Source organism: Vespula vulgaris, chromosome 1 (genome assembly GCF_905475345.1).
Source record: "Vespula vulgaris chromosome 1, iyVesVulg1.1, whole genome shotgun sequence".
NCBI lineage: Eukaryota > Metazoa > Arthropoda > Insecta > Hymenoptera > Vespidae > Vespula > Vespula vulgaris.
Window position 1 is genome coordinate 6,343,451 of NC_066586.1, and position 17,013 is coordinate 6,360,463.

At 29.9% G+C, this 17,013-nt stretch overlaps 2 protein-coding genes across 5 annotated transcripts; one reads left to right on the forward strand and one right to left on the reverse strand.

The window, feature by feature from the left end:
* The first annotated feature begins 633 nt into the window (after positions 1–633).
* LOC127062891 (myogenesis-regulating glycosidase) lies at positions 634–16,559 on the forward strand. Of its 4 annotated transcripts, none has more exons than XM_050991859.1 (10): positions 634–868; positions 3,133–3,404; positions 4,537–5,034; positions 5,147–5,244; positions 9,024–9,238; positions 12,117–12,250; positions 13,839–14,060; positions 14,146–14,256; positions 14,462–15,457; positions 15,538–16,559. In XM_050991859.1, the coding sequence occupies exons 1-10, from the start codon at positions 824–826 to the stop codon at positions 16,442–16,444; spliced, it is 3,498 nt and encodes a 1,165-aa protein (XP_050847816.1). In that variant the 5' UTR covers positions 634–823; the 3' UTR covers positions 16,445–16,559. The 4 variants fall into 4 exon arrangements, with proteins under 4 accessions (XP_050847816.1, XP_050847818.1, XP_050847828.1 ...); XM_050991861.1 differs by having other exon boundaries at positions 4,540–5,034; XM_050991871.1 differs by lacking the exons at positions 634–868; positions 3,133–3,404; positions 4,537–5,034; positions 5,147–5,244; positions 9,024–9,238 and adding an exon at positions 11,435–11,698.
* LOC127062940 (nucleoside diphosphate kinase homolog 5-like) lies at positions 5,223–8,262 on the reverse strand. Its single transcript, XM_050991971.1, has 5 exons — positions 7,973–8,262; positions 6,362–6,754; positions 5,837–5,975; positions 5,687–5,775; positions 5,223–5,434 (listed from the first exon to the last, which is right to left on the reverse strand). Exons 1-5 carry the CDS (start codon positions 8,213–8,215, stop codon positions 5,324–5,326), a joined length of 975 nt encoding a protein of 324 aa, XP_050847928.1. The 5' UTR covers positions 8,216–8,262; the 3' UTR covers positions 5,223–5,323.
* Positions 16,560–17,013: the final 454 nt, after the last annotated feature.

A 17,013-nucleotide genomic window follows, 5' to 3' on the forward strand; every position in this document is an offset into this window, starting at 1 on the left:
AATAAATATAACTATGAAAAGATGATAAACAAAGAGAAAAGAATGTTGTTTTTATTGAAGATCTTAAAATATTGTTCTCCTTTTTAATCTGAAGATTCTATACACCCCCTTACAAATATGTGTGTTTTTTTCTCTCTCCCTCTTATTTTTTTAAAGAAGAAAAAGAGATTTACTTCTTTCAGAGATCTCACAAGTCCATTTGGTGGGAGCACATTATCTCTTTGGACTTGTAAGAGTTTCACACGTATTCGAAATATATATATATATATATATATATATATATATATATACATATATATTTGTATGTATATTTATATGTATGATGTATATATGTATATATATGTACATACATAGAAACGGACCACTTATAAGGTACGAAACCAAATGCAGACAATCTCAGAAAATACGTGTACGTATATATATGTATTGTTTAATGATCGCGTGAGTTACGTTTGCGAATGTATACTGCTCGACATATGTGTGCATGTGTGTGTGTATATATATGAGGAAGACACTTACTATATATATATATATATGAGGAAGACATTATATATATATATGTTTTACTGATACACGCTGGATGCTCTAAGAAGATATCGCTAAGTGGTTACCGATATACGGAACGGAAGATCAGTCTACAACCACCTGTCCCAGAAGATGGAAGTTCTTCTAATCTAATTGCACTTTACATTTTTTTCTTAAGTTTACTGTAAAAATCGTTGAAATAATTTTTATGTCTAATCGATAATTGAAGAAGAAGAAAAACAAGAAGAAGAAGAAGAAGAAAAAAAGAAAAAGAAGAAGAAGGAAACGGAGGAGAAGAATGGATCGGATTAAACGAAAAAAGCGAAAGAAGAATGAAAAAAAGGTATCTCCTATTTGGATCAATTTTATTTATTTCGATTTATCTTTCTCTCTCTTTTTCTTTCTCTCTCTCTCTCTCTCTCTCTTTCTCTCTTTTTCTTCTTTTATCAGCAACGTATTTTCAATGTAAGATATTGTTCATCTTCGAATAAAATAAAAAAGTTGAAATAATTATTAATTTCTATTTTTTTTCTATATTTCTCGAAAGAGATACAAATGGAATCAAAACCATAATAATTATAATAATAAAAGAGAACGTTGTTTAATCAAACTGTTGGATTATCGTTGATTTATACGCGAATACATTAGATTATGAATGTTGTGTGTATTCAAATCAATTTCTGACACGTGCTTGTATTTTATGATTATTGAAAAAATCGTCAAAAAAATTGTAAAAAGTAAAAAATCATAAAAATAAATAGCGTTAATATTATATCTCGCCAAGGACTTCGTTGTCTTCTGAAAAGATCATTTGTTAAAGCCATTAAATGTTTTTTCATTTCACCTTAAATGTCAAATAAAAAAAAATTACCTGAATCTGAAAGGAGACAATGAGAAAAATAAAAAAAAGCAAAAAAGGAAGATAGAAAAGACAGACAATTCGCGTAAGAAATGAATTAACACTCTCGATTCGTGCCGGCAATTAAAAGAACAAAGACGCTTTGAGATCAACTTTGCTTTTCATTCAGGAAGACTTCACAATGACCTGTTATTGTCCGAGTATTCATTAACCCAATTTCAGGTGCATTCGTGAAAATGGTCGGACAAAGAATTTTAACCCGCCTTTGTTGTCATTGGATTCACTTTTGCATCCATCTTTTATCTTTATTCTAATCTCTGTCATATTATTTTATAATTTAGTTATGTATAATACTTTGGGTTGGTCAATAATAATGTTGAAATTTTCAGTAAAAAAATTTTGAGTAAACAATTTTGTAAACATATACATATATATATATATATGTGTCACATATATTTTCATGTCCCATGATGTCCTATTTCATCTGTTTATCTTTATTTATCTAGCTTAGAAAATTCTGTTAAAACAAAATATTTTATCATAGAATCAGCACACTCAGTTATGTATATATATATACATATATATACATATATGTATATCTGAGGTAACCTGACGTTTGCTAATCGTAAAGCCTTGCATTCACACACATCGAGTTCTTAATCTATCGTTGGGTTTATTCTAGATTGCACAGAGCTTATTGTTAGCCGTTTAAACTCGTTCCGACAAATGAGTAATATAAGTTTATCGATAATAAATGTTCCTACTGGATGTCATAAATTAATTTGTAAATGCAGTAGAGCTTACGTTCGATAATTCGCCTGTTTCTACGTTAAATTAGATTCTAACGAAACCTTGTACAAGTTCTTGAAGAAATAAACACGTCAGATAAGCGCGCGTACGATTCGATGTATCATGGGTTAAAGGCCGATGCATGGATCACGGGACACTGTGTTATTGATAGGAAAATCAGTAACTTGTGAAATAAATCAAAAAGAGTTTTTTTCAAATATATTAAGAATTATTGAAATTTGAATACACACACGATTCGAAGGACAATCGAGTTACATTCTAATTTCTTATGGAATTAATTTATGAAATCTACCATAGTGAATGTTATATATAAGTGAAATTATATCCCAATTATGTTGTCTCTTATATTTTTCAGGAGAAAATTTCTATGATAAATAAATAAATTTAATTGATAGGAAAATCAAAAAACGTTTTATAAAGTAAATCAAAAATTACTGAAATTCGAATATGTATATATATATAATTCGGAGAACAGTCAATATTCTAATTTATGATGAAATTAATTAAAAAAATTAATTAAAAGCTATCATGAAAAAAAATCAATATAGTTAATGTTATCATAGATAGCATTTATTTTTTATTTTGGTAATCAATAAGAAAAAGAAATGAAATAAAAATTCAAATTTTTTCTCATTATTTAATATTATGAAATAATATTATTATGATCTTTTATTTATTATAAAATAATAAAATTATTAACGCAGGATACAAATTAATTTTGTTGATATTCGCAAAGAAAATATTGTGAATACATAAATTTATTATATTCATTCTGTAGATATCTTCTTATCGAGGTGAAATTTTACAAATAATTTTTAAGGGTTAAGGATTATTAAAACAAACGATCATCTCTCTCTCTCCCTCTCTCTCTCTCTCTCTCTTTTTTTTTCTATTTATTCTTTTCTTTCGTTATCGAAACCTCTCTTCTATCTACACAGAAAGTGCTGCTCTCCATCGCAGATCCATGGGACGACAAAGTAGCCAGTGTCAATCCGATCGGACTAGCCAAAAGACGAGGTGTCTCTCTTTCGATATTACCCTCTCATTCTCAGGATGAAAATTTTCTTCAAGATTGGCCGATCATAAGTGGGTCAACGAGAACACCTTCACCTTGGTACAAACCATCTGCTAAATCTTACACCGAAATTGGTACGCAAACACGAAGCGAGAAAGATAATCACTCTTCAAATTTTTGGAATTCTCGTGAGAGGTACCTCCATTATTCTCTTGGTTTTTATTCACGAAAGTTCAGATGGTATAGATGAGAAAGTGAATGAATATTATATTAAATCGATGAGCTATGTTTCTTTTTTTTTATTGCTTAAGAAAAGTAAGAAAAATTTGATTGAGTCATAAGTAATATTGGAATTTTCAGTACTTTATATTTATATAAATACCGATGATATTCTTTATTAATATTTTGTAATAACATAATAAAAAAGTACTATTTGTATAGTATAGATACTATTATAGTATTTTTTATTATACTATTTAATGTACTATAAATAAATTAAAATACTATATACATATATACTATAATACTATAGCATATAAATAGTGAAACGTCATAGTTAAAATAAAGCCGAATTCTATGCGCTTTACTTATATTATAAATTTTAGATTAGAGCTTTAATAAATTAGAGTTTTAAAGATTTAAAGACTTCTTTTATTAAAATCTGTTATATATATATATCTAATATTTTCGTAAATTAAGTACTTTATACTTTTTGTTGGAATATAAAGAGCAATTAAACAAAATGTCATCTGGATTCGACAGGAATAGTAAAAGTTTTTAGAGAAATCACAAATACACAGATTTTGAATTTTATATTAATAATAAAAAAAGAAATATATAAGATATAAAATATTATATTATTATAGTATTTTTTAATTCTAATATTATTTATACTTTTAATATTATAATACATTATTATACTATACTTTAAAAAAAATACTATTTATATTACTAATAATATTTTTTAATAATGTAGTAAAAAGTACTGAATAACATGTAGTTTATTTAAATATAAAATACTGAAAATTCTTATTACATGCTTATTTTCTATATTAACAAATAAAATTATTTAACTATATATAATGATACAGTTTGTCGATTTCAACTCATCCTTTATATAGTATGAGTTAAACAAATATTCAGACACTCTTCATTATTATTTTTATTTTCATTTTTTTATATAATAATAACTTTTATATATATATATATATTCACAAAATTCAGAACACTAATAATCCTCAAAAAAGATATCCGAATATTTTGACAATTTACTACCGTAAAATGTTTAATATTTCTTTTTATAGTTTATATTTGGATTTGTTATTAGTAGGATATCGATCGAGAAGGTAGGAGAATCTTTAGAAAATCAAGGTGAGACATCGAGAAGATCGGAATCGATCGAAAGCAAGGCACGAACTACGAGAAATGGTGGGTTCGAGCGTTTGCCGTTGAGCGCTCGGGACGACAATAGATTAATCAACGGGAAGCAGGAAATTAGCTGCTATGACTGTTATGACGACGACGACGACGGTGGTGATGGTGATGGCGATGGTGACGACGTTTCGTTGGGAGTGCGAGTGCGTTTCGAGAAAGAGAAATCGCGAAATCGTTTCTTTGGAGTGCGACCTCGTCATTCGGAGTACGCGAATGTTAACGAATCACAGTGTATAGATCATGAAAAATCGATCGTTGAGCCAGAATTTGCTGCGATAAAATTACAATTTAAAGAAGGAAACGATCGGGATGTAGAAAAAGAAAATCAAAGATCATCTAGGAACATCGAACGAAGCGAAACGGAGATCGTTCAACGTTTGGTTGAATCAAGGTCAAGGAATTTTTGAGTCAGCAATTGGTTTTCATTGATTTAAAATACGAAAAAAAAAGAAAGAAAGAAAATAGTCTTTTGAAAATAGAATGATTATTTCTTTTTTTTTCAGATACAATTTAAAAACTGCTCTGGAAAGACGAGCGAGTAGAACAACGTCATGTCGTCGAGATCGGTTGTCCTTGATTTCCAGAGAAATCACTCTCGTAGGTAAGATAATAACATTCTTTATTTTTCTGTTTTTTCCTTTTTGGAAAGGATATTTTACGTGACTTTTTGTTTGCGTTTTTTATGTTGGAATCAATGCTAAGTCTTCGGGTAATCGTGGCTTGTTAGGATTGTTTAATATGAGCCAATGAGCGAGCCATAATAAGGGATCGGCTGGTTTCAATTTGCAGCACTGAAAGATATTTATTTATAAGATATTATTTCTTTTTTACTTTTATTTTATTTTCTTTTTTAATTTATTATTTATCATCTTTCTACAACAAAAAATTGTCGTTCTAGAACGTCATTCTAAAAAGTGTCAAGTCAGGCTCGACACTTAAAAATATTTATGAAGGAAATTAATGTCGAGATAGACTCGACCTTGTTCGAAGGGCGTTAAGATCGTTAAACTAGATCGATAAAGATTGAATGTAATGATTTTTACCAGAGTTAGACCTTCCGTCAGAATTGGGTTAATCGTTTCCCACAAATATTCAATGAGTGACTGGCCTACCAGCAAAGGTTCGATCACAGCTGTAAGAAACGCGAAGTCAGAAATTAGTATGATAAAATTTATATTTCGACATCGTCTTACTTTCGGGAAAGAAAAAATGTATTTCTTTCTCAGCGTTTTCGCGAGTCGAGCTTCCATGTACTGCGTTTTTAAAATCTTCACCTCTTATACCATATTTTGCTCTTAGGCTGTCGGGAAAATATAATCGAGCTTCTGCGATCTAAATAGAGCAAGTAGAAGTTACAATCACTTTTTCGAAGTGTCTGAACGAAGACAGTTCTCTGAGAAATATATCTCTGAGAAAGATATCATTAAGTAATTTTTAGAAACTAAAGAGATTTCAAATGAGAAATTATAAAAAGATTAGTAATGAAATTATTAGAAATTAAAGAAGTATAAGAAAATAAATTGTTAGAAATTAGAAAAATTAGAAATTAAATATTACAGAAATCGGAAATTGGATATTAGAGAAATATAAAAAAAACATGAATAGAGAAAACACAGATCACAGAAATAGATATATTATACATATAGAAAAAAAGAAGAAAAAGAAACAAATAAAGAATACAAAGACGAAACTGAACATAAAAAGAATGTATTAATTACTTTCATGGGACCCATAATAAATCTCCAATCGTGAATAGCATGATGCTTGGCTAGCACGAATACTATGATTGGAGTAGAAGATATGTAAGCAATGAGATGAGCAAACCAGGCTTGTCCGTAATGATCTGAATAAAAATCAGACGCTTGCTCGGGTGTTAATTGTAACCAACGCGTTTGACATATTTCAAAACCTTCCTCGTATATTCGTTGCTCGATTTGTCTTCTGTAAATCATTGATTCTGGTTTAATGATCGCTAGAGTGTGTTCGATATCTGGTTCTTTCTCAACTTCATCTGGTAACGTCATACATGGCTTGTAAATGAACGGTAATGGTTTTTCTTCTTCTTCTTCGTCTCCATAATATTTGATAGTTCGTGGACTCACGAATTTGTACTGTGATTGACAAAGAGATTGTTCACATTTTTGGGTTTATAACTTTATATAATCTTTGAAGTGATATATATATGCGTCTGTATTTTAAATTGTTTTTTTGTCGTGATATTAATCGTTAGTTTATTTTTAAAACAGGTTTAAAAAAATATATATATATAATTATATAATTATATAATTAATACTAACGATACATTTTATATACTACATAATAGTTACTATAAGTATTATATTTATTATAAATTTATATAGTATTATACCTGCTAAAATATTATATATATAAATAGACCGCGAATGTTTACGAAAATATATATTTTTAGAGGAAATAGATAAAGTTATAGGATCTGGATCAGAAAGTTTGTTTGTCATTAGAGGATTCTAAAAATATAATTTTTATTTGGCATATTTTGCATATTGAATATGTTTTGCATAAGTGAATATTTCATGCATATATGCATAGATTTTGCATACGTACATATTCGAGTGACAATCTGTCGAGATTGACGATCGACATGATCTAATTTCGAATTAATGGTGTATTGGCGTACAATGAGAAAGAAAACAAAGATGATAACGTGATATGTATGTACTTGTGATAGGCGGAGTCACGATGCATTAATTCTTCGTACTTCAATTGAATCAGTAGTGTCATTACGATTTCGTTTATAACATATTTTTTAACATTAAGTATGTATATAATACATACAGCAATATGTATTTAGAATTAGATCAATATGATTAAATGGATTGCATCTGTGCAATATAATTGTATTATTGCAAAGAGATATATTGTAAAATATGCTACAAAGAGATTCGAAAAAAAATTACAACTAAGATAACGTATACGTACAGTTGCATTTAAAAAAAATTAATGAGAAGTGTAACAGAATTACTTCTATTATTACAAGTAATGATCCATAAAAGAAAGCCAGTTCGACGAGGAAAAATGATTTTTACATTGATATGTGCGAAGCTATGGTGACTATCAATTCGTGATATCTCAATGATAAGCTATAGAGAAATTTCTTAAAAAAATACACTAATCAATATTTTCTAAACTATGAAAAACTTATTTAGGAAACTATTATAATTTGACTATTGAAAATATTCGAGAGAATATTAAGGATTGAAAAATACGAAACCAAGAAAACGTTTCTACAACAAAATATAGGATCATAGAGAGTTAATTTTGCGATTTGTGCTAATCATATACTCTCTTACCAATCTAGTTGAATCGCTGGAACACTCGGACAATGAAAGCTGTTGCAACGAATTGCAGCAGACTGCATCGTATGATTCTTTTTGTAGAAATTGAATTTCTTGTTTTTTATCGTTCAAGCCATCATTTGTACTATATAGTTCGATATTTTTTCCTGCTCTGTAAGGTTTTCGACATTTTTCGAAAAGAGTCACCGTTTTTGGTATTTCCTTCTTATCGTTTTTCTTTGCTGAACAGTCGCACATATTTTCTTTTAAGATTTATTCATACAACTACATATTCTCAATTTTTCTTTTTTATCGCAATTAAATCTTGCAATGTTCGGTTGAGAGAATTTGAGTTAAAAAAAATGCTTTTTAAAGAATGGCTTCATATCAAGCTAACGATGCGAAGTTAAATGCGATTAGAGGAGCATGCTTGGATTATGGCAACGAGTAGAAGAGAAACTCTTTGATCTTGCCGCGTATCGTCATAGCCATGGTTGTCGTCGTCGGTTGGCTACCAACACAGTGTATTTTTTTTTTTGCGAAAGTTTACAGAGCGATAATACGTTAAACTTTCATGTTTTTTCGCTGTATCTGACTAGGATAAAATACATATAATCGTTAATTTAAATATTTATTAACACGTTTTTTATTTTATAGTTTTATTTCTTAAATGTTTACTAAGGGAATAAATTACTTTGTTATTACTTAAGAATCACCAAATAGAATAACGATTTGTTAATAAATATGGATTATTATTTATTTATTTTATGATTATAATTCTTTAGATAAGATATAAGCTTTAAATGAGATTTTCAGGTAAGAATATTATAAATGGAAGAATGTCTATATTTTTTGTTAAAAATTTTTTGTAACAAAATGAAAGTTTATCATGTATCATATAAATTTTACAAATTATATTTTAAATTACTATTTTGATAAAACTTAAGTGTCATCTTATGAAAGTATTATGAATACGAAAATTTTAATGTTATCGAGAAAAATAAAAAATTTTTATTTCTTTCGTTAAAGAGAATGGAACGTGATAATAATTGTCTTGAATTTTCAGATAGTACGAACGCAAAGGAAATCGATGATACAACGGAGACGAGTTCCAGACCGGATGAAAATCTTATACAATTAACGAACACATTTAACGATTCTACGAGAGAAGATAAAGTTTTGCAAAAAACGGGAATATCCGCGGCGAAGATTAGAAAAACGAGTATCTCGATGCCGAGTAAATTGGACGAGATGGATGATCTTCGTATAGACGATCGAAAGGTAATTCTCTCTCTTTCTCTTTCTTTTTCTCTCTCTCTCTTTTTTAAAATTCACTATATCTGACAAAGTTATGTATGGTACATATATTCGTTACAATATTATATAATAGCAATATTATATATTTAGCTATAGAGTGTCACGAGAGTGTTTAAAATTATACTAAAATGTTAAATTTCATAACAAACTAATATAGCTCATCTTAGGATTGGTAAATTTCGATTTTGATTTACAGGATGCATGTAAAACAAAGTAGATTTAACAATTGTATAGAAGTGTATATACTTTTTTCATAAAATAACTCTACAAAAAATATTCTATGTAAATGACTTAATAATATTTTTTATAACTGCTACGATAAAATACTATTTCTTTTCATTAACGTTATTTAATATATATTTTTTTTAATAATCGATGTATTCGATATAACCGATATAACCGATATTTGTTATTAGAATTGAAATAATATATGAATTATATATATTTTTTGTATAAACTACATATATCTATTTTCCATAAATTAATATAATATAAATACCTAAATACATGATGAACAATATAATTATCTATCACTGTATAATAATCAGTCGTAATCATTTTAATTTAAAATAATAAAAATTTGCAATATTCATCTGCAATTTTTTTTTAACTATGTCAATATTTGAGTAGCTTTAGAAATTTAAAGGATGATGATCGATACGGATTATTATTCTCGTATTTATCTTTTCATTTCGTCATAATACTTTCTAAAATGAAATAATAACATCGTGTGTATCCTTGACAATTTGGTCATCACTCTCAGTATATATATATAAACACGAGAATAACAAAGTCACAAAATATGTGATAGATCTCTTATAAGTCTTATGAAAACAAATTTAGTTTCGTATTCGTTCGATCGAAGATCACATTCGTCCTTACACGAATCTTCATTTTTCATTTGATCGGCGCATTTCAATTTTAAACGTATAAACACGTACATAATATAAGTGCATATATTTACGAAATTAAACGCGTAATTGCACACACAGTGTCACTTTCTCATCATTGATCTAAGTATTCTAATTGAGTTCTTATATGAACGACAAGTCCTTGAGAGCGGTGGAAAAACAACCGCTTTTAATTTCCATGAACAAAGAAGATGGCGAGGATTATAGTTATAATTCTATATGGGCTTTCGCTAAGTTCGAAACTAAACCTAGGTTGGAAGCTATATATGAGGTGGGTTTAGAACGTCGTTAAATTCGTGACGAGCAAATAACATATACAGACTAGGCCAAAAGTTTCTTGATGATTTTAAAATCAATTATTCTATACGAAATTTTTTAATTTTAGTTTTTATAATAGTTAACATTGTTTTTTCAAATCGCAAGAAAAACCTCAAGCTAGGCTTATAGGTCTCGACCGAAACAAAATTAGTCTAAAAACTTTTGAAAGCAAGTAATTGATTTATAAAATCACTTAGAAACTTTTACTTCTCTGCTATTATATTACGTATCCTAAACTTAATCAATGATTTTCTTTTCAATCGATTTTCTATTTCATAAATAAATCGAGGATTATGTTTAAAATATTTTTAAATGGATTAAATAAGACGTATTGATTTGGAAACTAATCTATTAAATTTAAATATTTTATATATTGGAAAGATACATTTTTAATTGATTATACAATCAGTGATTTGAAAATTAATTAATTTATATACTAAATAATATATTAAATATACTAGATCTACTAAAAATATTACAAATTATATACTGTTCCAATCCTACAAGTGATCTATAATAGAAAACAATACTATTACAAGATATTATATATCGGTCATTAGTCGATGATAAAAACATATTAAATATTAATAAAAAATACATACGCGTTTTTATATCCGTTCTTCTTCTTTTTTTTTCTATAAATATTTACAAAACTCGTTCTTATAATTATTAAATTAAAGATGTAAAAAAAATCTACGCAAGAAATTTTTTGTGTGTAAAAATCTGTTTTTCCTTTCATAATATAAATGAACGAAAAAAAAGAAAAAAAATTTGTTCTCGAATTTGATAATATTATCTTCAAAGTATGAAATCTGTCAAAGTGTGTTCTTCCAATTACGCAACACTTAGCATCCTTCAGCTATGTTAATGCAGGATCTTTGAATGCGTAGATGCAACGTTAGCGCGTGCAAAGTTCATGCGTATTAGTTGTTCGTGTTCGCTCGAGTGGCAAGCAACTCGTTTTTTCCCGTCTTGTAAATTCTACGCAGGAAATCTGGCCAGCTTGTAAATCGTTTTTAAAAGAGGAAGAGATAGTGTGTGTGTGTGCGTGTCTATGTGTGTGTGTGTGTGTGTATGAGAAAGAGAAAGAGAGAGAGAGAGAGTCACGATCAAAGTGGGAGTGGAAAGAACTGAGAGAGACATGAAGAAGGACACAAATAAAACTTACTTGATGATAACGACTCGTCAATCTTCGGTTCGAGTTCTTTGCTTTCCATATCTTTATCCCGTCGATCAAGATCGATTTCTTTATCTAAATAATCTAATCACGACGACTTATCAAAAATACCAGTTTAAAACAAAAAGATTAATATTAGAAATAAATTTGACAAAAGTTTTTCAACAACAAATTTATATTTATTTATTTATAATTTTTACTATTTCTTTTGATTACTTTATTGTTGCTTACTTTATTCTATAATTAATAAATAAATAAACGATAGTAATTCTTTTACTTAATATTTAAAAAAATAATTTTATAAATAAGATGTGATTATTATTTTCACGAGTGTCTGCTAGTTCCAAAGAATTTTTCTCCACTATATATTTTCTTCTATCTCTATATATATATATATAATTTTATCTTTGGTAATTACTCAGGTGTGTTCTTCCAGGGTACTGCATCAAAATTTACAAGAGCCGAGAGTGACAGTAGCAGTGTGACTTTCAGTAACAGTTGTTCGACACCAAACGGAAGTTCCCTCGGTTCTGAAACGGAAGAGGAAGCCAATGACGAGGAATTGGCAAAGTATGTGTTCAATATATCGATATTTTCTTTTACTTTTTCAAGTAACCTTAAGAATATTTTTTCCAATGAGAAATACACGTCTACCATTTTACCGATGCGGTTACCGTACCTCGATTTTCACTGAAAGTGGATTTATCCGGTTTTCTTCGGCTCTGCTCTGTTGTATATGTATGTGTATGTTCGCGCACGCGTGTATGTGTATGTGTGCACGTGTGTTTAGTTTAGGATGTACGAAAGCGTTCTTGAAAGCCTAACTAAGAGACTAAAGAAAAAATTAAACAACCAATCTGACACAACGATTCGAGAGAAGAAACATTGTTAATTATCAAATCAAGGTCTCGATCGATGATCATGTTTTTTGAATAAATTAAAAATTAATTCAAAATCAATTATGACGAATAAATAAATTACAGTTATTTAGTTAGTATTTTAGAATGGAAGTAAGTTAATAAAATGAAATGGATATAAACAAATTTCGAATTCAATCACATTATTCCTGTTTTAACGTAAATTAAAACAAATATATATATATAATTAGAAAAATACATAGAATTAGAAAATACATGGATTTTTTTTATCGACTGTTCGATTTTGTCGGATAAAATGATTTAAATGATTTATCCGTAAATGTAGAAAACTATAATAATAAAGAGCTCAATTTTCTATCGAATGAAGATATCCAAACAAGTTTACAGTCGTGAACGGGTTTGGATTCGCTCGAATTACCTAGCGAGTGTTCAAGGCCATTCGGAGGATCATCGAGACGAGTTCGACCTCCTTTATATCGCCCGAGGGTTATCACTAGTCTCTTACTCTCGGAGTCTTTCCCCCGCATACGAGAAAATCGACAGTCGAGTCTCGTACATACGTGACAAACGTTTGCTCTTCACTTAATCTTGTTATAGTATTTCTCTCGTTTTATTTCTTCCCAATGCATTTGTCACGAACTCTCATAGATTTGGCGATGATTAGATCAGGAAGAGTTTCGCGAGATTATTTCGATTATTCTCGTCGATGTTTATTAAGATAATTGTGTTATCGTACTTTTTCTTCTTTTTCTTATTTCTATTTTGAGTAACGCGACTTCATCGAGTAGCTTTTAAGACAGATGAGATCATTTGATTAAAGTTAAGAAGTTCGACTATCATAAAACGTGAGTGAAAAAAAAGGATCTATCAAAATGATGCCTAGGTACGATGTTGGAAGTGCGATTTCATTACAGAGGTACAGCTCAAGTGTTGTTGTTTTTGTTGTAGCCAGAAAAAGTATTTGCTTGGTTGATAATAAGTAATTTCGCAATGTTTAATATTTCATATCTAAACAAATTATATAAATTTTTTTTACCATAAATATTATTATCAGTATTATAATATTAAAATAATTTGCTTTTGTGTAAATCTAAATGAATCGACGCTAGTATTTTATTATATTGCGTATCCTAAACTATTATTATCTTATATTATATTTGTGTTATTTATTTAGATATAAAATACGAAAAATTGTGAAATTACTTGCTGACCAATCTAATAAATTGTCAAATTTCGCATTATTTTTAACATTATTTAATATTACTACTTTCTTTGTGAAGAATACCATTGCAAGCACCTCCAAGAAGAAAGAGTAGAGCTGCATCACCATCTATGACACAAAAACTTGGTAACGAACCCATAGATCTCCCAGGTGGAGCACAAAGTACCAATTCGACGATTACCAGTGTCAATAGTATAAGCAGCTTGCTCAAAGAAAAACTTCAATTGTCAATTCCACAAGCTTTACGCAGTAGTAAAAAACGACAAAATGCGGACTACAGGTATCTACATTAGATGCTATGAACATTTACGTTATTTTGTTGAATGTACTTTTAATATCGATTTTTAATTTTGATCGTTTTGTAGACTCCGATCGTTCGTTGGAATATTATTTCTCTGTGTGGTCTTCCTCGTGGGATTTGCCCACATTTATTATACGCAACATGTTCTACAAAGAGCATACTTTGACAAGTTCAGGTAAGGATTTTAATTTCTTTCATTCACTTTAAACGTGATACTCGATCGTACAAATTCGCGATATTTTACGAGGAAGTAAATATTTAATAATATTTAATGAGGATTACTTTTTGATAATGATTTCACATTTTCATTTTTCAAGGAGAAATAACAAAAAATGATCTTCTATCGTCTCTGTATCGTTTCCGTTCTTTCCCTTTTTCAGATTCAATAAGAACGAACGAGTGATGCACGTGTACAGTAGTACCGGTTCAGAAATTATTGCTGCTCGATTGGGAGAAGGTATACCAGCTAATACTGGAGTCTTTCCTTGTTTACCGCATCATCAACGACAAGATTCGGTCTGTCTTGAATGGCTACAACAAACCCGTCTTTATTTGGCTCATACGAAACGCGAGGACATGCATTGTTATCATGTTACCTGGCAGAGTTTGAGTCCTTATTATAATCCAAAAGATTGTTTTGATTGGTCGACGAAAAGAGGACATTGGTATGGTGCAGGACAGATTCAAAGTATGTCGTATCCTTTGGAACGTGGCCGATTAGATCTGAGCCCTTTCATAACCGGTGATATCAGGAAACATCCTTTCGGTAACGTTTTGAAGAGATACTTTCTCAATTCAAAAGGAGCCACCATTTTAGTAGATCCAGAAACGCCTCTTTATGTTTCCATCAATGCCAATCGCAGTACTGACTTTTGTCTCCAGGCTAAGCACGACGCTTTTGCCTATATCAATCACCTAACGCCATTGCCACAATTAAATTATACCATTTGTGCTACCGACAACATGAAGAACCTTCACTCATCCATGGCAGAGAAGTCTTTATGGGATGGATTAAAACCAGACGAGTTACATGCCGTTCATTCTCTTCTTTCCGAACCAGTCTGGCAGATTTCACCGACCAACGAAGCTGCGATTTACAATTATACCGAAGACGTCATAGCTTTGGGCTTTTTACGTCAAGGTCATGTATTACTGAGCGAAGAATGGCAACCAAGTCCAGGTGACTTCGTCTTAGACGAAGATCGTTTTCCATCGATGGAAGAAACTATTAATATCATTCATCGGCGTGGTTTCAGAATAGTTTTTAGTATTCAACCATTTATATCTACGGAATCGATAAACTTCAAGGATGCTGTGGCTAACAGGCTCTTGATTTCGGAAAGAGGTAGCGATCCAAGGATTCCAGCTTTGACCAGGTATATATTCTCTTAACTTTGATTACTACAAAATATAAAAAAATCTGTGTTTTTTATTTGTCTATTTTTAATTTTTTTAGATACAAGCAGAGCAACAGCGCCGGTGTTTTGGATATTACCAATAACAAAACTTTACCATGGCTTCAAGCGAAATTGGAAAGTTTAATTACAAAGTACCATGTTGATTCCTTCTATCTTGATTTAGGCACCGCACAAGACATGCCGCATTATTACAAATGCGAGCAAGCCTTGACGAATCCTGATCATTATAAAACGATTTTCACCAAATCGATTTTAGGCTTAATACCAGTGATCGGTGTCTCTAGTGCTATCTCTAGACCTAGGGCACCTGTCTTCGTATCTCTACCACCTTTCTCTTCCTCTTGGAAAGCTATCAAAACTGTAATACCAACTGTTCTAAGTTATGGAATGATTGGTTATCCATTTATAATGCCAGGTGCTGTAGGTGGTGATGTGGCTTTACCTATGTCTGATGATAATCCTGACAACGATTTTGAGGTCAATCTCCCAGACAAAGAACTATATGTTAGGTGGCTCCAATTGTCTACCTTCTTACCTGTCATACGTTTCACTCATTTACCTAGCAAATATTCTGATGATTCGGTTTTAGAAATAGCGAAGAGGTTAACGACCTTGCGACAAAAAACGGTAACGCCGTTATTAAAGAAATATGCGAATGAAACCTTAGATACAGGCTTGCCCATCATTAGACCTCTTTGGATGTTAGATCCAGCTGATCCAGCTTGTCACGTAGTCGTTGATGAATTTTCTGTAGGTGAAGAATTGATTGTAGCACCTGTACTCTATTCGGGTAGCAGACAGAGAGAAGTGTATCTACCTGCTGGTGTTTGGAGAGATGGTATAGATGGTAGTCTTAGAAAGGGATCCAGATGGATCCATAATTATAGAGTAGCTGAAGATAAAGTGGCCTATTTCGTTAAGATGCCGGATAATACCAGGTTTTAAGACCGATCTAAATCGTTTCCAAAAAATGATCATTATTGCATCATCCAAAATACGAATGAAGTTATTGTAAATCGATTGATATTTAACAAACATAATAAACTGTTTTGCGTTTTTACTTTTGTTTGGTTTCGTTTTTCTTTTCCTTTTTTTCTTCTTTTCGAATTCTCAAGTATCACATAAATAATGGCTTCTTTGTTTACTTTAGAACATTAAAAACTTACCTTCATCTTTCTCTTACAATTAGGTAATTTATATTTGATTTTTTTTGAATATATATTTGTTTTATATTTATCTCTGTATTTTATTATTTATTCTCTCATAAATACACTTTTCTCTGGCATTATTTAAATAGTATTCTAATCATAGTTTCGTAGTTATATATGTGTGTGTGTACATATATATATATATATATATATATATATATATATATATATATATATATATATATATATATATATATGATCTAGGCCGTTAAGGTAAATTGATTATTCTGGACAATTACACGTATTCTTGTGTAAATAGTAAATTTAGCGAAAGAGAGGGAAGAGAAATCAGAAAAGAAAAAAAAT

Bases quoted from the DNA above. Each gene is read 5' to 3' on its own strand.
- LOC127062891 (XM_050991859.1), top strand. From the start codon at position 824: ATGGATCGGATTAAACGAAAAAAGCGAAAGAAGAATGAAAAAAAG. The intron at 869-3,132 runs GTATCTCCTATT...CTATCTACACAG, and splicing joins GAAAGAAGAATGAAAAAAAG to AAAGTGCTGCTCTCCATCGC. The intron at 14,257-14,461 runs GTAAGGATTTTA...TCCCTTTTTCAG, and splicing joins GCATACTTTGACAAGTTCAG to ATTCAATAAGAACGAACGAG.
- LOC127062940 (XM_050991971.1), bottom strand. From the start codon at position 8,215: ATGTGCGACTGTTCAGCAAAGAAAAACGATAAGAAGGAAATACCAAAA. The intron at 6,755-7,972 runs GTAAGAGAGTAT...TGTCAATCACAG, and splicing joins CCAGCGATTCAACTAGATTG to TACAAATTCGTGAGTCCACG. The intron at 5,435-5,686 runs GTAAAAATCATT...AATATCTTTCAG, and splicing joins TGACGGAAGGTCTAACTCTG to TGCTGCAAATTGAAACCAGC.